The sequence below is a fragment of the Ruditapes philippinarum genome, unplaced genomic scaffold (assembly GCF_026571515.1).
Source record: "Ruditapes philippinarum isolate M1 unplaced genomic scaffold, ASM2657151v2 ctg3137_1_1_1_1, whole genome shotgun sequence".
NCBI classification, from domain to species: domain Eukaryota; kingdom Metazoa; phylum Mollusca; class Bivalvia; order Venerida; family Veneridae; genus Ruditapes; species Ruditapes philippinarum.
The window spans coordinates 165,199-192,733 of record NW_026861528.1 but is presented as its reverse complement, the minus strand read 5'-3'; the positions used below and the strand labels follow the sequence as shown (position 1 = coordinate 192,733).

General features: G+C 33.4%; 2 protein-coding genes across 4 annotated transcripts; one reads left to right on the top strand and one right to left on the bottom strand.

Annotated features, from left to right (window-relative positions):
• Nucleotides 1-661: 661 nt before the first annotated feature.
• On the top strand, nt 662-17,301 carry LOC132715945 (large ribosomal subunit protein mL45-like). The gene is made up of 8 exons (XM_060699061.1): nt 662-801; nt 5,466-5,588; nt 7,225-7,351; nt 7,929-7,993; nt 10,812-10,969; nt 11,533-11,587; nt 12,526-12,675; nt 16,614-17,301. Exons 1-8 carry the CDS (start codon nt 757-759, stop codon nt 16,848-16,850), a joined length of 960 nt encoding a protein of 319 aa, XP_060555044.1. The 5' UTR covers nt 662-756; the 3' UTR covers nt 16,851-17,301.
• Nucleotides 17,302-21,267: 3,966 nt separating this feature from the next.
• Nucleotides 21,268-27,014, bottom strand: LOC132715946 (uncharacterized). Of its 3 annotated transcripts, none has more exons than XM_060699062.1 (8): nt 26,868-27,014; nt 25,570-25,694; nt 25,191-25,238; nt 24,669-24,794; nt 23,787-23,910; nt 22,660-22,760; nt 22,003-22,182; nt 21,268-21,482 (listed from the first exon to the last, which is right to left on the bottom strand). In XM_060699062.1, exons 2-8 carry the CDS (start codon nt 25,657-25,659, stop codon nt 21,444-21,446), a joined length of 708 nt encoding a protein of 235 aa, XP_060555045.1. In that variant the 5' UTR covers nt 25,660-25,694; nt 26,868-27,014; the 3' UTR covers nt 21,268-21,443. The 3 variants fall into 3 exon arrangements, with proteins under 3 accessions (XP_060555045.1, XP_060555048.1, XP_060555046.1); XM_060699065.1 differs by having other exon boundaries at nt 25,570-25,683; nt 26,868-26,986; XM_060699063.1 differs by lacking the exon at nt 26,868-27,014 and adding an exon at nt 26,747-26,845.
• Between the last annotated feature and the right edge of the window lie 521 nt (nt 27,015-27,535).

The window sequence follows — 27,535 nt, the reverse complement described above, 5'->3', positions numbered from 1 at the left end:
ATTAAATTGACACACATTTCTACCCAGATCAAGACGATGTGTCGCGGCTAAGGCTCATATGTCCGTCTGTGTGTCCCCACTTACACAACAATCATATCCAGACTGTAACTTTGTCATGCATCGAGGGATTTTGAAATACATGTATCTTAATTGGCACAAAAGTCTATCTCATGACAACATTCTGTTGTGTCCAAGAACCACATCCCTTCTTCAAAGGTCAAGGTCACACTTATATTTCGAAGGTTCACGCTATCAAAATTAGAGATTATAGGTACACACTATTCATGTAGGTCCGGACCATATAACTTTGTCATGCATTGAAGAGTTGAAAAATAACTTTGCGCAAATGTCTGCCACATCAAGATAACGTGTTGCGTGTAAGACCCATATTCCTACATCCAATGTCTTCGTCACTAAAGTACTTTTGCTCATAAGAAAAGTTTGAAGGTAAACATTAGTTTCCAAAATGTGAGATTGTCATGCATTGAAGGATTTTATGATAACTTGGCATTTATAAATGACTACCACATCAAAATGATGTGTCTCATCCAAGACCCTTATCCCAATGTGTAAAGTTTGCTATAAATAACACTTCATTTCACAAGATCAGTATTAAGCAATTTGTTACTTTCATTCTCTTTTCTTGTCATAATATCTGCATGCTCAAGAAACCTTTTTGATAGCATTCATCACTTGCGGGCAACTCCTTGGTATGACGACAACGATAATTTATTATGGGTATAGGAAAAAATAAAGATGGCAGCCTTCATGGGACGAGTGGCTTTACGAAGTTTTCCGGCTGTAAATATAATAAAAACCAATTTCTTTCATATTCATCAAATTATTAAGAAAAACCAATGACAAATACACATTGTAATGTGCATTTATTGTAATTTATTTTTGCCAAAAAATCCCTAGGTCGTGGTAACTTGTAATTATTCGGATATACCGCTAATTCGGATACTGATAATCGAGTGCATAGTATTTCTATGCACCGATAACATATGATGTTGGTCAAGTCAAGTTAATTTTATTCATAAGTCGGATACATCAACATTGGTGATATGACTATTTTTTTTTATCTTTTTTTAAACAGACTTAGGGTTATTGCGTTAGAAATTTTGATTAAGTGTGTACATAGACTTAAAGGATCCATAATTTATTATCTAAATACATGTAGAGACCCTTAAAAGAGCACTAGAATATGCATACTGCCCAGCCAAAAGTGCAGTATGGTGAAAGCCTTCATATCTGGTGATTTTTATTTATAAAACCTAATTAGTGGTAACAGTTTTGTGATCCTTTTCATTTTCAATATCGTATTTCCTTTCTTTTATAGCAGTCCAGGCTAGGCCTGGGTCAAGATCAGCAGTATCCACCCACTTTTAATGTAATCTTATTTTATGTATGTGCTAATATGTTCCGCATTTTATCTAGATATATATTATTTTACTCACTTATGATACAGTATAGATCTTTTAAGCATATCCTTAGGATATCCTTACTATTTATTAATTATTATTATTTTATTTCAAATTATAACATTTAATGTCTACATCCAACATTATAGTAATTTAACTTGTCTTTTATCATTTGTCTTTCAAAGTTTATCTTAATGTGCTTCTTTTATGAGTTTTATGTTTATATCATTATGCATGTATGTCGGTCAAAAGCTATACATAGCTTATGTTTTGTAAAATGTTATATATGTATACCGACGATAAATAAATTTTGATTTGATTTGTGAAAGCTTTAATATGAAGTAATATAAGAAAATATGCAATCATATTTATCTTAGACGTTAACTCTTACACTAGCCAAACAAATTGTGCGCTTTCAGGGCTTTTTATTATATAGACGATAGTGACCCTTTGACAGACATCTATGTTATATGAGATTGTAAAATCGATAGATCTTGCTATCAAAATATTGAGACTACCCTTACAGGATGTATTTTTTTTCATCTTTTTGTTGTAAACTATTGCTTATGATTTTATACTGTTCACACCTTTACCAGGCTTTATGACAGTATCAAAATACAATTGCCAAAAGAAGTATGGAAAAATTAAGGCCATTATTTTTAGCTCACCTGTCACAAAGTGACAGGGTGAGCTTTTGTGATTGCTTTTCGTCTGGCGTCCGTCCGTCGTCCGTCCGTCGTCCGTCCGTAAACTTTTACTTTAAATGACATCTCCTCATAAACCACTAAGCCAATTTCATCCAAACTTCACAGGAATGTTCCTTTGGTGGTCACCTTTAAAATTTGTTCAAAGAATTTAATTCCGTGCAGAACTCTGGTTGCCATGGCAACCGAAAGAAAAAACTTTAAATATCTTCTTTTAAAAAACCATAAGAGCTAGAGCTTAGATATTTGGCATGAAACATCTTCTAGTGAGTGTCTACCAAGTTTGTTCAAATAAAAGCCCTGGGGTCAAAATTGGCCCCGCCCCGGGGGGTCATTGATTTTCCCTATATGCATATAGTAAAAACTTAAAAAATCTTCTTTTAAAGAACCCAAAGAGCTAGAGCTAAGATATTTAGCATGAAATATGTTCTAATGGGTGTCTACCAAGTTTGTTCAAATAAAAGCCCTGGGGTCAAAATTGGCCCCGCCCCAGGGGGTCATTGATTTTCCCTATGTGCATATAGTAAAAACTTAAAAAATCTTCTTTTAAAGAACTCAAAGAGCTATGGCTAAGATATTGAGCATCAAACATTTTCTAATAGGTGTCTACCAAGTTTGTTCAAATAAAAGCCCTGGGGTCAAAATTGGCCCCGCCCCAGGGGGTCATTGATTTTCCCTATATGCATATAGTAAAAACTTAAAAAATCTTCTTTTAAAGAACCAAAAAAGTTAGAGCTAAGATATTTAGCATGAAACATGTTCTAGTAAGTGTCTACCAAGTTTGTTCAAATAAAAGCCCTGGGGTCAAAATTGGCCCCGCCCCGGGGGGTCATTGATTTCCCTATATGGATATAGTAAAAACTTAAAAAATCTTCTTTTTAAGAACTCGAAGAGCTATGGTTAAGATATTTAGCATCAAACATGTTCTAATAGGTGTCTACCAAGTTTGTTCAAATAAAAGCCATGGGGTCAAAATTGGCACCGCCCGGGGGGGGGTCATTGATTTTCCTTATATGTGTATAGCAAAAACTTAAAAAATCTTCTTTGAAAAAACCCAAATAGCTAGAGTTTAGATATTAAGCATGAAACATCTTCTAGTAAGTGTGTACAAAGTTTGTTCAAATAAAAGCCCTGGGGTCAAAACTGGCCCGGCCCCAGGGGTGTCATTGTTTTTAACTATATGTTTATAGTAAAAACTTAAAAAAAATCTTCTTTTAAAAAGCCCAATAAGCTAGAGCTTAGATGTTTAGCATGAAACATCTTTTTATGGGTGTCTACCAAGTTTGTGCAAATAAAAGCCCTTGGGTTAAATTTGCCCTGCAACATTGGGGGGGGGGGGGGGGTTTGGGGGTAGCCAATATACAGGTGAGCGACCTCAGGGCCATCATGGCCCTCTTGTTTTATATTTCGGTTTACTGACCCGCCAAATCCTTTTTTGGGAAAATGAAAAAAAACAACATCTGCCCCGTAAAAAAAAGTACTCGAAATATGCTGCTAATTAAATTTAGATCTAAATGTTCTATGAGAGATTTATAGATAGAAGTCCAACTTATTACTTATTAGACTTGTCAAAGAAATGTCGTGATACTTTTTGACGGCAATGTATTTGGCATGCAGAAAAATGTCTGCACAATGGGTTTTAAACCATTCTCGCCAAATTAATTAGGCTAATATCTATATATTTAAAATATATTTCATGTATGTATGTATAAAATCATATGTTTTGAAGGTCCAATTGTGTAGAAATATCACTTTCATGGATACAGCGAGAGAAATCTTATTCAATGAGAATCAGATTAAATTTAATTTAAAAAGAAATATAGTGACAAGGTCACTATTTACAGATTTAACTAAAACAATAGTCTTTAAAAGGAGATTAGATACGGGTTTCCTTTCAAACAAAATATAAAAAAATGCACTTACGATTAATAATTTACATGTCAGTAATTGACCCGCAAATTTTCCGATAGAAATATTTTTCAACTTGGGCAATAATTTAACATGTGTAATCTTTTCTTGACAGGTTTTTAAACTTCTGTTATATAAATAAATGAGTGCAAGTCAGTTGAGTTTCGGCACCTTTGATGATTCTGATTAAACAACTGGGACTACATGTGTGTGAACATAACTCTTTTGAAAGGTAGGCGAGGTCATCTCGTCTGTAGATTAAGTAATAGCAACATGATATTTTATCAATTTGTGGATGCTATTTTGTTTTCACACATGTGAACGATGTTTTGTGTATTTATAAGCACTGTGGAATTAAGACAGTTGGTCTTTTAATTTCTCTAGTAAGTACTATGTACGCATCACATTTATCAGTATTGGGATGGACTAATCATAAGAGAAGGGATACTTACAAAGTATCCCACCTTCCAGACATTAAGATAATTATGAAAACTTTTTTCTTTTCCTTTTTTTTTTCCCCCTCCAACGACCCTACCTTTTTCTTTGGAAAAAATCAGTAAACCAAGATATAAAAAAAAATGGCCTTCAATTCATATAAAATAGGCTAATTTTTTAAGAAAAAAATGCACAGGTTAAGAGAAGAAGTGGGTAAAAAACTATCCACTCTAAATTTGTTCTTGAAATTTTGCATATTGACTAAGATGAAAATAAGAAGAAAAAAAGTATTGTAAATTATCTGCCCTTGAAAAAGAATGAAAAAGCCCAATTCAAGGGCAGATATATCGAAAAAGAGAATGATGACCCAAAATTTTTTTCCGTTTTAAATGTTTCTGTTATCATATTCTAATAACATACTGAGTTTAAAGAAATTCTATTGAACAGTTTTAATTTTGCCTCTATGTCTATATGAAAACTCCGAAAAACGTCTTTAATTTACAGTTTTACAAAACCTACTGTCATGTTGAATTATATGACTTTGACCTTTAATCTACTACTGTCAAGGTCAAATTACTGAAATTTGCTGGAATTGTCTTAACTTTGTTATTTATTCATGGACTTGATTTATTCTTAGAAAAAACTGACATGATGACCTATTCAATTGTGCCTTCGACCTTTGAATGACCATGAAGGTCAAATATTAAATTGTAATTTTTACAAGAAAATTATGTTTTCTAGGAGTACTTTTTACTGTAAATTTCTTCCTCTGATGTGTTTGACTTTAGAAATATGAATAAGTCGAGCGTGGCCCCCGCTAAGCAGTGACTTTTGAGTTTTGGATGCTTTTATAATCTATAGAAATAATCAATAATTGAAATTTGAAATGACATGTAAGTATACAGTTACATGTAGGTTGAAGAGATTTTGTGTAAGTCAGTTTATACTCCTTATTGTGTAATAGAAAATGTACAAATCATACTATTATTTCTTTCAGGAGATGTTATTTCTTATGAAACATCAATCATGTCCGGCTTACAATCTCACACAAGTTATGTATATGAGAAGCAAACATTATAAACCGCTTTTCAGAACAAGACGTAAAGAGAAAATGTTGTTTGTAAGTATACTCACACAAATTTATAATAATTATGTTTTAATCAAGTAATATGAAGTTATAAAAGAATCTTTACATTTTGTCTAGTTATCTTGATGCACTCTGACAATACAGTTAAACTTTGTTTGCTCGAACTCAGATCTCTCGAATACCTCCCTTAGCTCTAACTCAATGCCCAGTCCGGCAAAATTCCTATATAACATATATTGCTCTACCTCGGATCGCTTGAACACAGATCCCTCGTACTCTCAAACCTGATCTCTGGTCCCTCCAGCAGAAATATAGTGAAAATCACACCTTTCCAGTTGAATACAAAAAGACAATATAAGTTCCGGGTTGACATGTTCTGAATAAGTGACAGTCGGCCACACATGTTTTTAACACATTGTGATCGTGATAAAGGCAATTAAGGTAATTGATATAAAATTAAAGATGTTATAACCAATTTGTATGTTATGATAATATTGTTTATTTGCTGTCTTATGTAACAATAAAAAAAATTGACTTGTGAAATACTTCAAATAGGTGAAATGTGCATAAGCCAATAAATAAATGACGTTTACTCGTACGGCTTTAATTACAGCCATGGTTCACACAACGTGAATTGTAAAGGTGTTATCTATTTATAGAATGATACTTGCATGTGTGTTTATTTTAGTGAATAACTGCAAATAGATGCTGATGTATATTTTTTTTTTTTTTTAAATACATGTATTTTATTAGTTCATTGTTTAAAATAAAATGTATCCCAAATTATACATATTATACAATAATATATTTTGAATATTGTTCAACAAGTTTGGGACATAATTGCCCAATCTAACTCAACCAATTACAATATGCATGAATATAGATTAACATCTATTGTATCGTTAATTAATACTCATTTGTAAACACTAAGATAATAATTCTAAATATTTACAAGAAATGTCGTATTCAAGGAACTGATATACTATTACTATCAAACAATTATGTTGACATATTTATCATTCGGCGGATGTAAGATAGAAAACCTGAAGGCCTATATCCTAGGTGATAATAGTTCAACCTCAGTTGGCTCGAACTACCGATCTCTCGAACAAATTTGCACGGGCCCTTCAAGTTCGAGCAAATAAAGTTTGACTGTATTCTATATTTTGCCCTGATTATCTTCCAATATGACTGCCTAAATTTGAACTGCATAAACATTCCTTAAGAGTCATTCATTTAAATGTCATGTCTATCTGTTTGATTAACACTATCTGTGCCTCATCTACTTAGTTAGTAAGATGCTAATATAAAGAAAAATTAAAAATCTTAAACAGCTTCAGTTGCTCCTGTGTTTTCTTAAAGGAGCAAAAAATGCACCATCATTGCCCTTCTATTAATTACAAACTAAGATTAGGTCATCTTAATATTTCATAAAAACAGCCAGTTTTCTGAACTCATGATGCATTTTCAAAATAGTGTCCCATATCAGGTATAATTAAGTCGCTGCCTAGATATGTAAAAGGAACAGCTGGTGACAGCTTCTCCATACTCCCCCTGGCTTCTTATTATAATATTTCTTATCATTAAGTTAAAAATGTTCTTGGATTTCAAAGTTTATAAAAGTAGGGAGTACTGTTTTACAGATTATATCTTGCTTTCTATTGTACAGGTTGACAAAGATAAATATGCAGACGAAAACTTATCTTATAAGGAAAAAAGGGAAAAAGACTTAAAAGATAAACATGCTGAACCAGAGCGTTCTTTCAGAGCAAGAAAGCCAAGCAGTATCGAGACATGTAAGGCCAAATATGTTATTATTGCATTTAATTGACTTGCACCCCTATATGTATTTTTTAGATATATGCATTAGTAAGACAATATGCAGAACACAGATTTGGGTTTCTTCAGATCAGAATTGGCCCTACCCCATGAGTCACAAGATTTAAATAGTTGCATGTAAATGAAAACAAATTTAGTGTTTTTGTATGAAACAAAAATGCCCAGAGAAAAAACATTTAAGTCTTATTGCATGAAACTATAATGCTAAGAGCATAGATATTTGGCTTGTAGATATACCTTTACTAATGGTATAAATTATGACCCTTTGGGAAAAAGTGACCCCACTCTGGGGGCAGCTTAATTTATGTACACTTATAAACATATCATGTGGTCAATTTGTTGTTTTGTACAAGTTATATTTATCATGATTCTGAGGTCAAATTTGGCCCTGCCCTTAGGGTCACTAGATTTATTTGACTTTACTCGACTTCTTTATAACAAGTGAGATGATATAATTCTTTATATGTTAATTATTTTTTTCTGAATCTTGTTTTTGATTTTCTTTTCAATTTTTGTTATCTATTTTGTTTTAAGATGGTGTTTTTGATCCATTTGTACCTCCAGAAGGGGATGGTAAACATTCTGTTCTAGGAAAAAAGGTGAGCATTTCTTGTTAAATATTTACTTTTTCAAGACCATACTATCTTCCTGTATTCCCTTCTTGACCATACTTTCTTCCTATAATCCTTTCATGACTATACTATTTTCCTATAACCTCTTTATGACCATACTATCTTCCTATAACCCCTTCAAGACCATACTATCTCCCTATAACCCCTTCAAGACCATACTATATTCCTATAACCCCTTCATGACCATACTATCTTCCTATAACACCTTCATGACCATACTATCTCCCTGTAACCCCTTCAAGACCATACTATCTTCCTATCACCCCTTCAAGACCGTACTATCTTTCTATAACCCCTTCATGACCATACTATCTTCCTATAACCCCTTCATGACCATACTATCTTCCTATAACCCCTTCATGACCATGCTATCTTCCTGTAATCTCTTCATGACCATACTATCTTCCTATAACCCCTTCATGACCATACTATCTTCCTATAACCCCTTCATGACCATACTATCTTCCTATAACCCCTTCATGACCATACTATCTTCATGTAATCTCTTCATGACCATATTATCTTCCTATAACCCCTTCATGACCATACTATCTTCCTATAACCCCTTCATGACCATACTATCTTCCTATAACCCCTTCATGACCATACTATCTTCCTATAACCCCTTCATGACCATACTATCTTCCTGTAACTCTTTCATGCCCATACTATCTTCCTATAACCCCTTCATGACCATACTATCTTCCTGTAATCTCTTCATGACCATACTATCTTCCTGTAACTCTTCATGACCATACTATCTTCCTGTAATCTCTTCATGACCATACTATCTTCCTGTAATCTCTTCATGACCATACTATCTTCCTGTAATCTCTTCATGACCATACTATCTTCCTACCCTTCAAGACCATACTATCTTCCTATAACCCCTTCATGACCATACTATCTTCCTATAACCCCTTCATGACCATGCTATCTTCCTGTAATCTCTTCATGACCATACTATCTTCCTATAACACCTTCATGACCATACTATCTCCCTATAACCCTTCATGACCATACTATCTTCCTATACACCCCTTCAAGACCGTACTATCTTTCTATAACCCTTTCATGACCATACTATCTTCCTATAACCCCTTCATGACCATACTATCTTCCTATAACCCCTTCATGACCATACTATCTTCCTATAACCCCTTCATGACCATACTATCTTCCTGTAATCTCTTCATGACCCATATAACTATACTTCGTTCCTATAACCCCTTCATGACCATACTATCTTCCTGTAATCTCTTCATGACCATACTATCTTCCTGTAATCTCTTCATGACCATACTATCTTCCTGTAATCTCTTCATGACCATACTATCTTCCTGTAATCTCTTCATGACCATACTATCTTCCTGTAATCTCTTCATGACCATACTATCTTCCTGTAATCTCTTCATGACCATACTATCTTCCTGTAATCTCTTCATGACCATACTATCTTCCTGTAATCTCTTCATGACCATACTATCCTCCTACCCTTCAAGACCATACTATCTTCCTATAACCCCTTCATGACCATACTATCTTCCTATAACCCCTTCATGACCATACTATCTTCCTACCCTTCAAGACCATACTATCTTCCTATAACCCCTTTATGACCATACTATCTTCCTATAACCCCTTCATGACCATACTATCTTCCTATAACCCCTTCATGACCATACTATCTTCCTATAACCCCTTCATGACCATACTATCTTCCTATAACCCCTTCATGACCATACTATCTTCATGTAATCTCTTCATGACCATACTATCTTCCTATAACCCCTTCATGACCATACTATCTTCCTGTAATCTCTTCATGACCATACTATCTTCCTGTACCCTTCATGACCATACTATCTTCCTGTAATCTCTTCATGACCATACTATCTTCCTGTAATCTCTTCATGACCATACTATCTTCCTGTAATCTCTTCATGACTATACTATCTTCCTGTAATCTCTTCATGACCATACTATCTTCCTACCCTTCAAGACCATACTATCTTCCTTTCACCCCTTCATGACCATACTATCTTCCTACCCTTTAAGACCATACTATCTTCCTATAACCCCTTCATGACCATACTATCTTCCTACCCTTCAAGACCATACTATCTTCCTTTCACCCCTTCATGACCATACTTAGAAAATTCTTAACAGAAAACATTTACATTTATGAGAGGGACAAGGAAAAAAATAGAGATGCTTAAAAATTCTTGAAAAATATCAAACGTGTACATAATGGGTCATAACCGTTGTGTCAATATATATCAGAGAATACCCCACCCCCTTCAACCACAAAGGAAAGATATTGTGAATACATTTTGACTATTTCTTATTCTTTGTCTTAAGAGACTGTCGTATATAAAGCAACCATTTTAGTGTTTCCCTTGCATGGTGGCTTAATACAAGTTTGACTGTAATTCAGGAGTAGATAAAATGATGATGAGAAAGATTATTGGTATTTGAAGATATAGATTATTTTTTACTTAATGCTGTATTTCCAAATTAGAATGATTATTTGTTTTTTGTTAGGACCTTTTGTATATTCAAGGCTATTATGTTCTATCTTGTGATGCATGAATATATTTAAATGAACCACATTTGTAGCAGTGTCAGTTTTTCTATTTCAACTATTTTTCATATCGGAACTTCTGCAGACCAGTTTTGAATGCTCCCTGTACAATTTTGAATGTATAAATGTCTGTTTTTCAAGGCTGTCAATTATTCTTAGCAGTGAATTGGTCTTTCATATTTGTTCTAATTAAATTTCTAGGGTTTGAAGGAAGTTGCAGAGAAAGGTCAAAAGAAAGTAATGGCAAGAGTTCAAGCAGTACGTAAAATAAGAAAATATGGTGATCACAACTTCAATACAAAGAATATCGCATATGAACTTCTTGAGTTATATATTGAAGCACATAACCTGTTAACAGAGTAAGTATTTAAAGTAGCAAACTCCATTAAATTACAACATGATTCTAGTGGTATATTTCAGAATTGTGTTATAGACTACAATATTTATCATAGAAGTACTCCTGATACAGTGTAACATCTGCAGAGTGGCCCTCTGTAGAAAAAAAAAATACCTGACAATAAAAATGTTGCTTCTTCCCAAAATAACTCTTCACTACAAATTTACCCTTTATAGAAGATCATCTGCAGCAACCAAACTCTTTTGTCTTCAGATGGGTGTCTCCGCATATGTTGTAATGTACAAACATCTCAAAAAGACAAAGTTATTTTTCTTAATACATAAATTTGTAGATGTAAGAAAAAATCGTGAATCTTATCATTATGATGTTATTAAAATGAATACATTGAGAGAGTTTTTGCTGATGAATAAGCATTGGAATAAAACTTTATTTATTATAATTATTATTTAAAAACTAAGGCAATACAAGTTGTGGAATATAGAAAAATTTATAAAGGTGTATAACTTTTTGTTTTCAGCAAAGGTATGTAAAAAACCAATTGTCTGCGTATGTTTTATATTACAGCTATAAGAAGAATAAAAATCGCCTTCATGAATTGTGTACACTTCGGGCAATGAATGTAAGCATAAATTTGATAGCTTTATATTGTATTGAAGTATGTTTTGCTGGGATTTTATCACATTTGTGAGGGGTTACGGTGGTCGAGCAGTTAAGTGCCGACTTCAAATTACTTGGCCCTCACCAATGTATTTCAAATGTCAGGAAGATTTCTAGTTAGCTTATGGAAGGCCAGTGGTTCTACTTAGGTGCCCTCTTGTGAAATAATGCATAAAGGGGGACCTTAGGTGTTCCTCAACCAGTAAGGCCGGATGAAAACTTATTGTATAACAATTACACAATCAGTGTGACTTCCAGCCAAAACAAACAAAAACATGGTTGTAACCCTGCAGTTTTCCATGTAACTGTCTTTCTTGGTTAACTTACCAGTAATTACCAATTTTTCCGCAAATGAGCAACTACTAATACCACATGATTTCGGAATCAACAGTGAGTGACAAATGACTGATAGGCTCCATGTCATAATTGAAAAGGTGCAAGAGAGCATTTTCATTGCCCAAAGGTTGAACCTGTAACCCTTTGATTACAAATCCGATGCTGTTCTTATTTAGCTCAGTAGGAGAACTAGGGAGATTCTTAATATATGTGTATATGAAAAGTTGCTAAATTATTGAAATATAGATGTGCATCATAATTATTTAGATTTTATCATACTGCTCTGAATCTTTTGGTGTTACTCAACATAAATTATTGACATGTAAATGGTTATAGTCTGATATGTAAGTAAGTCACAAGAGCTTTAAAAAAATAGACTTAAAAGTTCAATGTTTATAAGAAAACTATAAGGACCAAAGCTTTGATATTTAGCATATAGAACAAAAGTTATATCAATATTGGGGTCGCTTAGTTTACAAAGCGAGGTGAGCGATATACATTGTAGGCTCACTTGGTCCTCTTGTTATAATTTGTTAAAAAATAAAATCTGTTATTTTTCTACAGTTGATGACACACAATATGGATAGAGTTACATGCATGTGGGAGTACGTGGAGAGTCTGGCACCTCCTAAAACAGTACATGTTGCTTGTGAAGAAGTTAATGTTAAAGATATATATTTTGCACAAGTCACAGTTAGAATACACTCAAAACAGGTATTAATTTTTTTTTCTGTTGCTTATATAGTTAAAAGAAAAATGCACAATATTGAATATATTATAAATGGATTCAGTAAGGTCTTGCAAATAGAAACTTTCTTATGGCATGATACAGTATAAATGTACATGTATTTGTTGTTGTGTAAAAGAAACTTATTTTCATAACAGTTTTCTCAGCAACTATTTATCACAGCCTCTTGATATTTGGCATATAGCATTGACATGTGGTCCCATACTGTGGGATTCGGTTTCAGGTCTGTTGCTCATCCATTTTCTGTTTATTGACTTAGCAAAATTTTCAACATTAATGGTCAATGGTAGGAAATTTTCATAACAGTTTTCTCAGCAACTACTCATCACAGCCTTTTGATATTTGGCATATAGCATTGACACATGGTCCCATACCATGGGATTCGATTTCAGGTATGTTGCTCATCCACGTTTTGTTAAATGACTTAGTTACATTTTCGACATGATGGTCAGTGGTAAATTTTTTACATAACATCACAGCATCATGATATTTGGTATACAAATGCAACCCGGCCTTTTCTGTCTTTGACACATTTTCTTGAAATATTTTGGCTCATTTAGAGAATTGCAGCTTTAATATTGTGGATGTTGCTAGTCAAAAGTAACCAACTAACAGGTCATTACTGGTACAGAATATAGAGATATTTATTTTGTTTGTGCGATCAAACTGTGATATGGACAGGTACACAAACCAAACTACTGCTAGAGTTGTATGTAAATCAAACACTTGGCTTTTTAGCTCACCTGAGCATGCTCAGGGTGAGCTTTTAGGATCGATGATTGTCTGTCGTCCGTCCGTTCACATTTTGTTGTTAACACTCTAGCGGTCGCATTTTTGCCTCAATCATCATCAAACTTGGTCAGGATGCTTATCTAGTTGATAGCTCAGATGAGTTCGAACATGGGTCATCTCGGATGAAAAACTAGGTCACAAGAGCTAAAAATAGAAAAACCTTGTTAACACTCTAGAGGTCACATTTTTGCCTCAATCATCATCAAACTTGGTCAGGATGTTTGTCTAGATGATATCTCGGATGAGTTTGAACATGGGTCATCTCGGATGAAGAAGTAGGTTACCGGAGCTAAAAATAGAAAAACCTTGTTAACACTCTAGCGGTCACATTTTTGCATCAATCATCATCAAACTTGGTCAGGATGCTTGTCTAGGTGATAGCTCAGATGAGTTCGAACATGGGTCATCTCGGATGAAAAACTAGGTCACTGGAGCTAAAAATAGAAAAACCTTGTTAACACTCCAGCGGTCACATTTTTGCCTCAATCATCATCAAACTCGGTCAGGATGCTTATCAAGTTGATAGCTAGGATGAGTTCGAACATGGGTCATCTCGGATGAAAAACTAGGTCACAAGAGCTAAAAATAGAAAAACCTTGTTAACACTCATGGGGTTCACATTTTTGCATCAATCATCATCAAACTTGATCAAGATGCTTGTCTTGGTGATAGCTCGGATGAGTTCACAATTTTGCCTTAATCATCATCAAACTTGGTCAGGATGTTTGTCTAGGTGATAGCTTGGATGAGTTCGAACATGGGTCATCTCGGATGAAAAAGTAGGTCACCAGAGCTAAAAATAGAAAAACCTTGTTAACACTCTAGCGGTCACATTTTGGCATCAATCATCATCAAACTTTGTCAGGAAGCTTGTCTAGGTGATAACTCGGATGAGTTTGAACATGACTCATCTCGGATGAAAAAGTAGGTCACAGGAGCTAAAAATAGAAAAACCTTGTTAACACTCTAGCGGTCACATTTTTGCTTCAATCATCATCAAACTTGGTCAAGATGCTTGTCTAGGTGATAGCTCGGATGAGTTCGAACATGGGTCATCTCGGATGAAAAAGTAGGTCACCGGAGCTAAAAATAGAAAAACTTTGTTAACACACTAGCGGTCACATTTTTGCCTCAATCATCATCAAACTTGGTCAGGATGCTTGTCTAGGTGATAGCTTGCATGATTTCGAACATGGGTCATCTCAGGTAAAAAAACTAGGTCACCGGAGCTAAAAATAGAAAAACCTTGTTAACACTCTTGGGGTTCACATTTTTGCATCAATCATCATCAAACTTGGTCAGGATGCTTGTCTAGGTGATAGCTCGGATGAGTTCGAACATGGGTCATCTTGGATGAAAAAGTAGGTCACCGGAGCTAAAAATAGAAAAACTTTGTTAACACACTAGCGGTCACATTTTTGCCTCAATCATCATCAAACTTGGTCAGGATGCTTGTCTAGGTGATAGCTTGCATGAGTTCGAACATGGGTCATCTCGGATGAAAAACTAGGTCACAGGAGCTAAAAATAGAAAAACCTTGTTAACACTCTAGCGGTCACAATTTTGCCTCAATCATCATCAAACTTGGTCAGGATGTTTGTCTAGTTGATAGCTTGGATGAGTTCGAACATTGGTCATCTCGGATGAAAAACTAGGTCACAGGAGCTAAAAATAGAAAAATCTTGTTAACACTCTAGTGGCTACTGTTTTGATCCAAATATCCTGTAAATTGGTCTGAAAGTTTGTTTTGATGATTTCTAAGTCAAGTTCGAACATGGGTCATCTTGGATGAAAAACTAGGTCACACCGCCCAAATATGGAAAAACCTTGTTAACATTCTAGTGGTCACATTTTTAGCTCGACTTTTCTATGAAAAGGGGAGCTATCCTACTCGCCCCGGCGTCGGCGTCGGCGTCGGCGTTGGCGTCACACCTTGGTTAAGTTTTTCGTACCACCCCACTTTATTTCAGAAGTATTACAAGTATGGCTTTGAAACTTACCATACTTGTTCACCATCATAACCTCCATCTACAGACAAGAGTACATAACTCTGTCAAGGTTTTTGACAGAATTATGGCCCTTTTTTGACTTAGAAAGTGTATTGAGCTTGGTTAAGTTTTTTGTACCACCTCACTTTATTTCAAAACCATTGGAGGTATTGCTTTGAAACTGACCATACTTGTTTACCATCACGACCTTCATCAACAGACAAGAGGACATAACTCTGTCAAGGTTTTTGACAGAATTATGCCCCTTTTTGACTTAGAAAATACATTGAATATGGGTAAAATCCACTTATTGCCTTAACCCTTTGAGATATTGCTTTTAAACTTTTAATGCTATTTCACATCATTACCCCCATCTGTACGCAAGAGAAGGTAACTCTGTCAAGGATTTGTTTTAAAAATTAAGGCCTTTTATCGACTTAGAATCTTGGTTAAGTTTTTAGTACCAGTCCACTTTTTGACTGAACTGTTTGAGATATTAATTTGAAAGTTGGAATACTTGTTTACAATCATGATTCCCAAACATGTCCAATATACTAAATATCTTAATGCTCATGGCCATTGTTCACTTTAAAAATACAGAGATTCTTGTATTGCCTTTTACTGCAAAAACTTTTTTTATTGGCAAGCAATAAAAAAGTCGAGCGCGCTGTCTTACGGACAGCTCTTGTTGACTCAATTATCATCAAACTTGGTCAGGATGCTTGTCTAGGTAATTGCTCGGATGAGTTCAAAATCGCATGTGAAACTAGGTCACCGGAGCTAAAAATAGAAAAATCTTGTTAACACTCTAGTTGCTACTGTTTTGATCCAAGTATCCTGGGAATTGGTCTGATTTCTTTTGATGATTTCTAGGACAAGTTTGAATATGGGTCACCTGGGTAAAAAACTAGGTCACACTGCTCAAATATGGATAATCCTTGTTAACACTGTATTGGTCACATTTTTGACTCACCTGTCATGAGACTTGGTCAGAATGCTTGTCTAGGTAATTGTTTGGATGAGTTTGATGGGTCAGGTGAGCGATCTAGGGCCATCATGGCCCTCTTGTTTCGTATGTAGGGACAGAATTGATTTATTTTTTATCAATATTTTATTCTTTTCAGAAATTAGCCTTGTATGACCAGTTTGGAAGACTAATGTTTGGTAGCCCACACTTAGAGAAAGATGTCCTTGACTTTGTTGTGTTTGAAAAAAACATTGTAGATATGTATGGTAAATGGCGATTACATGATAAAATCAGACCAGATTGGTTACCACAGTTATATAAGAACCAGAGTGTACGTCTTCCTGAGGAATATAGCAAAGATGTAGAAGACGAAGAGCAGAAGGAAACGGGATGATACATATTTCTCCTGTATCTAATAAATGATATAATGAGCCACGTCATGACAAAACCAACATAGTGTGTTTGCGACCAGCATAGATTCAGACCAGCCTGCTCATTTGCGCAGTCTGATCAGGATCCATGCTGTTCGCTTACAAACCCTATTACAAGTAGAGAAACTGATAGTGAACAGCATTGATCCTGATCAGACTGCGCGGATGCGCCAGCTGGTCTGGATCCATGCTGGTCGCAAACCCATTATGTTGGTTTTGTCATGGCACGGCTCATTAATGTTACTTTTGTCATCTGGAAGTGTTTCACTAAAAGCTCTTATAAAGAAGGCATTTAGATATAAGGAAGAGCAATTTGAATTAAGATTGTGCAAACATCATTAATTTTATTGTCGAATTTAAAAGTTGTATTAAAATGTTTGAATAATTAAATTGCAATAAAAAAGTGATTTGAAATTCTGTGTTGTGTTTTCCGAGCAGCCAGATAATAAGGTTACCAAAGAGCAGCTACTTAATACCAAAAAGGCAGATTATTTGGGGTAGAGCAAACAGATTTTTAAATCTAGTTTCCTATTAATGTCACTGTAATAAATGTGGCATTGGAGAAGAGCAATTTTTGACTCCAGGGCAGTGATTTGTGCTGCATATAAGTAAGTGCTACATGCCATGTACATGAATTTCAAGAAAACTTAGTGATCCTCTGGATGGAACAGATTTAAACTTTGGTCATGATTCATAAAACTGCTGTAGACCACTATAAGGGGATGTTATATGCCAAATACTTCTGTTTCTATCATTGTAGTTGTCTGCATTTAGATATAAATATTTTTTACCATACAAGTTTGTTACATGTTACCAGTTTGCTAATTTGTCCCAATTTTGTTGGACGTTTGCATACATTGAAATAAATATTTAAATAAATCTTATTCACTAACTTTTGACCGTGGGGTTATTATTAATAAGGCTTGTTGTGAACCAGAAGTTGATGTATAATATTTTAATATTTAAGCTCTGGACAGCAGGAGGGTTTTTACCTCGGGGGCTAGGCATTTGTATCCCCTTTTAACTAGGAATATTTTTTTCCACTGTTAAGGGAGGTAAATCTGTCATGCACTTCTTTGAAAATTTTCCTCTTCAACTTTTCTTTCATTACACTATCCAGCACTGAGAAAATTGAAACATGCAGACCAGAGGCAGGTCATGTTTAAGTCTATTAATAGCTCCACTGACCTACTTATCTATCGGACTGATACCATTTATAGCACTTAGATTTTGCAATTACAGCTATTGCCCAAAATAAAATTTTCCATCTTTATTGTTTGTGATTTTTATAAAGCTTGATTTTCATTTTCTGGAATTTCTTTTCAATTTTTGGAACTTTCTGAGACTGTTCTAGCAAACATTGAAATCAAGAAAAAATGCTCTCTAGTTCAGTTTCATTGATTTACATGTTATTATGTATTAAACAATTAACCGACAACGTCTATCATTTGCAGTATTTCACAAATATTGGTGATATTTCACTTGATGTTTTAACAGTCTCGAAACTTTTTAAGATCATGAGACCATATTGATCATTAAACTCAAGGTTATTTTTATCTGTAAATTTTCTTCACCCAATTATAATGTAAAGTGATTTATGAATTTATCATTTTCAATAAACAAATAATGTTGAATGCTCTTCGGTTATTATCACAAGGGTATCCTAAATCTATCTAATGAAGCAACTCATAAACCAAATGTCTAAATTTTTGGCATTTTAATATGAGCAATTTATTTCAATTGCAAATAAACCCGCACTTACATATACAAAAAAAAAAAGAAAAACATTTGAATTACGTATTGAAAATTATGAACTAAGACCTGTAGATAGTTAGCAAGATTTTCATTTGGTGTAAGCCAGTGACCCAGATTTTTTAAGTCCAAACAACAATATATTTGAACTGTTAATAATATCATGAGGAGTGAATCATTTTGACAAAGTTTAATGAAGATTCAATCATTGTGACTGACAGGGTGTGTGTACCTGTTTATGGGTAACTGATGAAGAACGGAATACAATCAACATTCCTGAATACTGAGTATTTAAGTGTTCAGGTGAGCTAAAAGATCAGCTCTTGTATTATAAAGGTAATGAAAAAATAAGCACAGATAAGGGTGGTAAATCAATGGTCACTTACCTATTCTAATTTTTTATTTTAGATATTTTATCATCGCCACTTCCTGGTATTTTAAGTGCAGACATATTAATTTTTGATAAGGAAAGTGTGTCGCTGTGTATTTATCAGGACATAAAATAAAAAATCCACTTTTTATCTGCATGTCATCAAATTTCATATCCAAATATTAAAATCTACAAAATGAAGTCATTGCATAAAGGCAGTCTGCAAGGGAGCATACTTCCCCCTAGTCTTAAATGAACATCTTTGTTATTTTTTGGGAAATTGACCTTGACTTCTGTGTTTGTAAAAGAGCATAACCATCAAGAGATGATGACAGGTAAAATGATGATAAATAAAAAGTATTTAAATTTGAAAATGGGTTTTAGAGGAACTTTCAAAATGATGAAAAGTAAGTATTTAAATTTGAAAGGAATTTGACAAACCAAGAGCTCAATTATTTGTGCTAATCGTCAGGAAAAGAAGGAATCTTGTACTTCTCAGATAACTTTTTTTAAACAATTAGAGACTTTGTTCACATCTGTCGAGTTTACTGTCTCAACACAGCATACTTGCATAATATACAAGACAATATAAAAAAAGAGACAAACTTTTCTTTTACATTTTTAAATCTGTTTTAATTAGTATAGGTATAATGAAAATAAAGATTAATATAAAACAAAAAAAAACAACACATCAAAATGATCGCTTTGAAAGAAAGGAAAAAAAGAATTAATACATGTAACTGCCTACAGGAGACACAATCAAAAGTAATGAATAAAATATGCTACAGAACTTAACATATATTAACAGGAAAACAAATATGTGTAAATACGGTATCATCAAAGAAATTCTTCTATACATGACCAGCATGTCTTTTTGTAAATTGTTTGGTTGTGTCGAACAAGAATCTGTCTCATAATCATTCAGATAAAGTTTTTTTCTGTGAAAATACGGTATAAAATTGAAAGATATATCTACTTTTGCAACCACATAAGTTGAAGGGACCTGGCAGCTAAATATTTCTGTTGCTTATTACCTGAAAATTAATATTTCTATAAAAAAATTATGCCTTCAAGTTATCTTCTTATCCCGAGTTCACAAAGAAAAAATCTGCATCATTTCTCATATAAGGTAAATACTATTTAAAATGTTAAAATATTACATTTACAATAAAAAATCATATAACAATAATAATAAAAGAAAGAGGATTGTCTTCAGGGCAACACAAGGTTTGTAAGCCAAACTTAAAAAAATAATTGAGCCGCGTCACGACAAAACCAACATAATGGGTTTGCAAAGCAGCATGCATCCGCGCAGTCTGATCAGGATCCATGCTGTTCGCTTACAGACCCTATAACAAGTAGAGAAACTGATCAGACTGCGCGGATGCGCAGGCTGGTCTGGATCCATGCTGTACGCAAACGCACTATGTTGGTTTTGTTGTGACGCGGCTCAATTATGCATGTTCAAAATATCAAAAGATAATACAATTACAAATGTATTTAAAGTTAATTATAGCCATTATTTACTTAGAATGGACACACTAGGAAGATGACCTTAAACAAGTTTGTGTATGATCGATGAATTGGTTTCATAAAATAGATCTCTTCTTCCTATCTCTTGTGGCACTTAAAATGGACCAGACAGTTTATATTAACAACTAAATACTAATACAATTACATGTATATACACTAAGTACAATAAGGATGAAGCCATCGTGAGTTTTATAAAATATGTTCATATAGTAGGTTTTTCTTACTAGTACATGTAAATAATTTTTCAAACTGTTTGAAATCTACAAATAGCTTACATGTATTTCCTTTTGTATTTACATACGATATTTATGATAAATAAATAACAAAGACATTTTAACAAACTTAAAACTGCCCTATATTTAGGAAAATAAAGAACTAAAGGTGAATCCTGTTAACAGTGTTTAAAGGTCCTTTTCTACAACATGTATCTTTTTTGCTTAGTTTCCAGTAAGTCTTGTTGAAATACTTCCATATTTAACTACTGGCACAGTGTCATTATGTTTTTTTTTCTACAGAAAGGTGCTGTGGTTGATTTGGCAAATTTGTGTCTTTGTGGAAAAAATATAAGAAGGTTCAAAACTTTCAAAATAAAATTGCTTAAAGTTTGCAATTTATTTCACTTCATGATATCTGCTAAAATTAAACATGGTATGTATATTTACACATTATTTTCCCACTTGAGACACGGTTGAATAGCTTTATCATAAATGTTTACATACTAAGAAACATAGAATATGTAAGAAAATGACAGTAATAAATCAATGGTAGTTCTCAAAAATGAGATAAAATTTGGATAAATGATTTTCTTTATTAGAATAGAAATCAAAGTCACTACATAACCACCCGCCTCACACACTGATAAAAGAGTCACTGTTTCAGCATGTTCGATATAACACAACATTCAGTGTTTCCCAGCAGCAGCTACACCATACGGAGAATACTGAAATGAAAAGGAGAAAGTTTACTGAATACTTTATTTTCCCAAATTGTATCCTTCATTTTCACGTATTTCCTTAATCAAATTATAATATCCATGTAAATTGTATTCATTATTTTATAGCATTATACAATATACTTGGATTTAATAAAATTTTGAACTTAGAAAAGAAATACATGATGTATATTTCCAATGAAAGTAAAGGAAAGATTGGTAAAAAATCATTATGTGTTGGATATATAGAGCTTTATTGATTATCAATGAAATAATCCATCATGGCTGGAATGTCCAGATACCTCAATTACCTTGTCAATCATCAAGTAGAAATCAAAAAGTTTGGCACGTTCAAAAATACATATTTATATACCATAATTTTTTAGCAATCTTGATGGAGAATCATTTTAGAATGTCTGCAGACCTAATTTGGCCAATATCCCTCCATCAGATCATTAGACGTCGTTATAAATGTAGCCATTTTTCAAAAATAAAGAATAATTTATTTTGATGATAAACTTTTACTCACTATAAGGCGAACACCAAACATGGAATGATCTTCCTTCCCGGTAGCTAGTGCTGCTTTCAGCAAACCGCTTGGCAGAATGCCAATATGTTTGCCTCTTTCTTTCATGGACTCGAGATGAACAAACTGCAGTCTCTGTGTTAACTGAAACTTTGTCTCTATACCATGCATTGTTCCTGGAGGCTGTAATATATATGATACATTTATAAACTACACTAATGACTATTAGTTCTTTATGAATAAAAAAGTTAATAAAATAAGGAAAAGTTGCACAAAAAAAGATATCCTCTGGATAACAATCTACAGTGTGTTACTGGCAATCGAAATGAAGGCCGATATTTTTATTTATTTCAATGATCTTCAACAGTCAAAAATACACTAGTTAAAAAGAAGCACCATTCTCCTTGGAAACTAGATATACCTTTTCATAGCACAGACCAGAGACAAGATATGAAAATGTCAAAATACAGGAATACAATTTCAGTATTATCCTTATTTACTCATTTGTTCTCATGCCAAAGTTTCCAAACAACTCTGGAACAAAAGTGACTTGACAGAATTCTTTTCTTAAACACGTAAAAACACATTTAAATATAAGTTGCATATCAAATAAAAAATAATTACAAGTAATCATCAATAATGTTTTTTTTTTAAATTTACCATATTTATCAATACTGTGGCTCCATTGATGATTGCAAGGAAGTTGTTGTTATTATGAAGTCTAACTTGATTACCTCCTTCATTTACAACTGTCCATGTTGCTGAAAAACAGGAAATTAGTTTATCATTATGAAATATTTACATTCTTGGACTGGTGAGTAGTGGTATATTGTGTTTAGACTGTTTTTATGCTTCTATGAATAACTTATGTCCACATACACCCCTTATCTAGCAATTATTATATTTGTAAAACATACAACCTGCTTGACTATCATTAGTGCTTGAAACCTGAATAATGCAGAATTTTATCAAGTTCACAAAAGTGTATAATTTAATCAATATCCATGTTATACTTAAAAGTCTTGTTCAGTGATCTAGAAATAAAAACCATGATGACATGTATGAAGCTTCAAAATGAATAACTTCAATGCTTGTACAGATAAAACCTTCAAACAAAATAGAGGGATTTTAAGGGTTCATAAAATGGAATTATTCATTTCAGTACCAGTACATGCTTAAATGTGTAACAATTATGAGCTGGAATACATGTTTCTTGTTCTTCATGACATTTCATATAAAAACTTTATTATATGTCTTGCAAATGAAAGCCCCACTATTCTTCAACTTGTCAACCTAAAATTCATTGAACAATTTGCCCTTTCTTAAACAGAGGTGACTTTAAGGTGCTTTTCATTTGTAATGGTTGTTTGTTGAAAGCTACAAATTAAAGCTCCTTGAAAGTTGTTTTATTCAGAAAATTTGATAAAAAACGAAAACTTGTGCAGATGTCTACTTCTATGGCTAAGTCCTGATATGTCACACAATACTAGCATCTGTACATCCATAGCAGCCATTACATTGAATAGGAAAACACATAACTTCATAAGGACAACACAACATTACAGTTGTGAAATCAGTGGTTCTTGAGATGTAACTGGCACTTTTAGTCTTTTATATAGCAGATATGGATTTTGTCCAGTATGAAAATTATTGGTTGAGCAAGCAGGATGGGTATTTCAGTTTTTTAATTGCCCACCGAATGAACTTAAATTGTACTTCTCAAAACTTACACTATGAACCAGAAAGTTATTATGTATATTAAGAATAAATCAGTAAAAATAATGTACCATTTGGTGCATTGTCCTGTCCTAGGCCGTCAACAATAAGTGATGCAGGTCCCTGCACAATCTCTAAACTTCGGCCAGAACTCCGAGAAACCAACTGTATAACATTTCCAGATTGGAACAAATTCTGTAATTGTGAAATATTGACAATCTTTATTGGCTTTAACAATATAACAATGTTGAACAACAACTAGGATCAATATACGCATGTCATGTAATTGTACAGGTAATGCTAACTGTCGCAATTGTATACATACTAAATGATAGTTAGCTAGCCAGGGGCGACTGTGGCCAAGTGGTTAAGGTCGTTGACTTCAAACCACTTGCCCCTCACTGCTGTGGGTTTGAATCCCTAAAGGGACTTTGGGTTCTTTCATGTGAGGAAGCTATCCAGCTAGCTTACGGAACGTCCGTGAATCTACTCAGGTGACTGTTCGTGCCTGAAATAATGCAAAGAAGGGCAACCAAGGTCTTCCTCCACAAATAAAGATGGAATGTTCTAACCAATCGGCCGCGGAAACCCCCATCATTCAATACATAATGGATGTGTATTGAACCCAGTATCCTTTCAATTTTTTACAAGATGTACAAAGCAAATGTATAGAAAAAAATATAAAAAATACAAAAATACCATTTTTCTTTTATAATCTTTTTCTATACATTTGCATTGTACCTCTTGTAAAAAAATGAAAGGAATAAAATACAATGTATGTTTAAACTAAACTAAGCCAGTATCCCAGGCATAATAAATATTTATTAGATGAATGTATGTGTATAATGATTTGTATAATTTAGTCTGAAATAGGAGTCAATGATCAGTAACATTGATGTGTATCTCATCTACCATAGATATTTACTATCACACATAAAATGTTGGTAATTTACCAAAATATTTCCCTGTGCAGTTGTAGCTAAACTTTTGTTGATCTGATCAGCAGTCCAGTCCACTTCTCGACTGATTGTCTTTCCCAACAAATTTATCTCATGTCCGATTTGACCAAATAATCCTCGCTATAAAAATATTTATAAATGTTATATTTTTGCAGAAATTACTACCATAACACCATTTTCAATCAATATGAAGTCAGGTGAAATCAGAAAATTTCAGCCATGAAGGGTTAATAACTTCAAATTGAAGAATACAAATAACAGTGTAGTTTTTTTACTAGAGTATGCCTATAACTTAGTTAACTAAAATCACCAATACACCATGCAAATCGTTTTAGAAAATTGAAACACAAGATAATTATATCAAGATCAAATTGGAAACCACATTTTTGGATGGTTGTCCTATAATTTCACTGTATCTATTGTCCTATAATTTCATCAAATTTCATTGTCCTATAATTTCATGATATCTATCGTCCTACAATTTCATCATAAGTATCTATTTTCAGAATTACTTACAGATGATTTAGTGACCACATGGGGCTGTCCTTGTACAATGGTCACATTCTGTAACAGATTAAAAAAATCATTAATTAATGAACATTAGCATTCATTACCATTAATTAAGGTCTTACACAAAAACTGCATTTTACTGCCATGGTTTAACAGTAAAACATTGATTTACAGCCATATTTATACAGTGGAACAAAGTTAAACAGCAGAACAACATTTTATTTTCAAGAATTAACAGAATAACAGCATTATACTGCCACTATTTAATAGCAAAATAACATTTTAGCCCTGGCTTACAGCAAAACAACATTCTTCTACCATGAGTTTACAGCAAAACATCATTCAACTGCTGTGGTTTTAAAGTAGAAAAACACTTTCTCTATACCTGGCCTGCGTTTGGAATGTTGTACACAGCAGCTCCAGGTGCAGCATAGTATGGTGGAGGGTTTCCAGGGTAACCACCTTTCTGTGCCATTATGTATTGTTTTGTTCACTTTATCTTTGATTCACCTGAATTAATATCAAAAATAAAAATAAATCAAGTTACAAATTACTATTATGTATAATTTTACAAATCTTAAGTTTGATTTACATGTATACATAATATATATGTTTTAATATGTTTTAACATAGGAACTTGAACTTTCAACAATACATCACAAAATATACGTATATTAGTGATATAGCCCTTATCTCTATGTAAAAAAACAAATGTTTTTTACATAGAGATAAGGGCTATATCACTAACATACCTATGTATTGTGATGTATTGATTAAATTTCAAGTTCCTGTGGTTTTAACTACACTGTACCAGTGCATACAAATAGAAAAATCTTTGTGCTTTTTCAGATTAGTCAAACTAATTGTACTGCGCGACAAGATATTGTGCTATTTTCGTGTAAGAGCCAATATCTTGCCTGTTAAAACGAGATTCTGACCCAGCACGAAAATATCTTCAAGAATTACGTACCTGTCAATGACAAACGTACTGTTGTAAACTTGCCGACTTGAAATAAAACTTATCTCAGAATCAAGCTTTGGCACATCAATATATTTTGACTATTTTTCAGATACTGTAATATGGTTTACTTAAATTTGTTCATAATGATGATAATGTCTTTCTGTGTTTAGTGCAAACAATCACTAGGCTCTATGTTATATAAAAGTTCATCGATGCCAGTTTAGGCCTTAGCACCTCAACAATACGGGAAAACAAGATAACAGTTCATGAACCTTTGCCAAGTATCATACATTTGAACTTTTTTTTGATGGTCAAGTGGGAGATTTTTCTTCAAACAGAGGGAGATTTTAGAACTTGCAATAAACAGATAAACAAAGAAAGAAGTTCTGACATTAAACAGTTAAAAATAGGTAGATTTTTTTAATTTGTGAAAATACCCCTTATTTCAAGAAAAATCTTTAAAATATGGCTGCAGAAATAGGGAGTCTCCCGCTAAAAGTGGGAGAGTTCACATGTATGAAGTTTTTCAGCAGATTTATAAATTATGACTTAAAACTGAATCTAGTCTCTAGATCTACTACAGTACTTGTACTAGGCCTACCGTGTTAAGCTCCACCGTTTTTGATCAAATGTTCCTAAATAATATAAATTATAATGGCCATATCATCACAGAAAATCACTACGAACTGTCGTATTTGAAAGCTAGATATTTAGATATTTACCTGTCGATGACGAATAGTCATTCAAAGCTCGTACGATATTTGTTTGTTTCTGTTTCAATCAAAATGACGTAAATAAACAGGTTAAACGCTACTAAATTACTAAATCGAAACATTAGAAGTGCGAAAAGATTCGTTAATGCGGAAATAATAGAAAATACATTTATTTTCCAATCATAGGCCATCGCTGGCATATGAAGAAAATTTAATAGCATGTATAGCATCTAATATGCATGGAACACAAGATTAAAATAACCAAAGTTATTTCTGATTGTTTAATACAAATACTGTACCTTAAAAACAAAATTTAAAAATAAGTCCAAGCACGTAATTTAACCACAATTAAAGGTAATGGTTGAAGGCATACTGGTCGAGGACCATCAACCGGATACTTTTTGAACATTTTTCCATGCAGATTTCATAATTTCAAACATAGAGACCTGAAAATTTGACACAGTAGGCCTACACTCTAACTAACAAATAGTTTGTTTACAGGATATCTGATTATATTGAGGCTCGTCAAGGAGGGTATCAAAATTACCTAAATTGTCTTCACTACAGTACCATGTGTCCCGACAGATATGTACACGATGTGATTTAATTTATTTAAATGCTTGGGTGTTTTAATTTTTTATTTTTAACATGATATAAAATATTTCAGCAGCAAATGC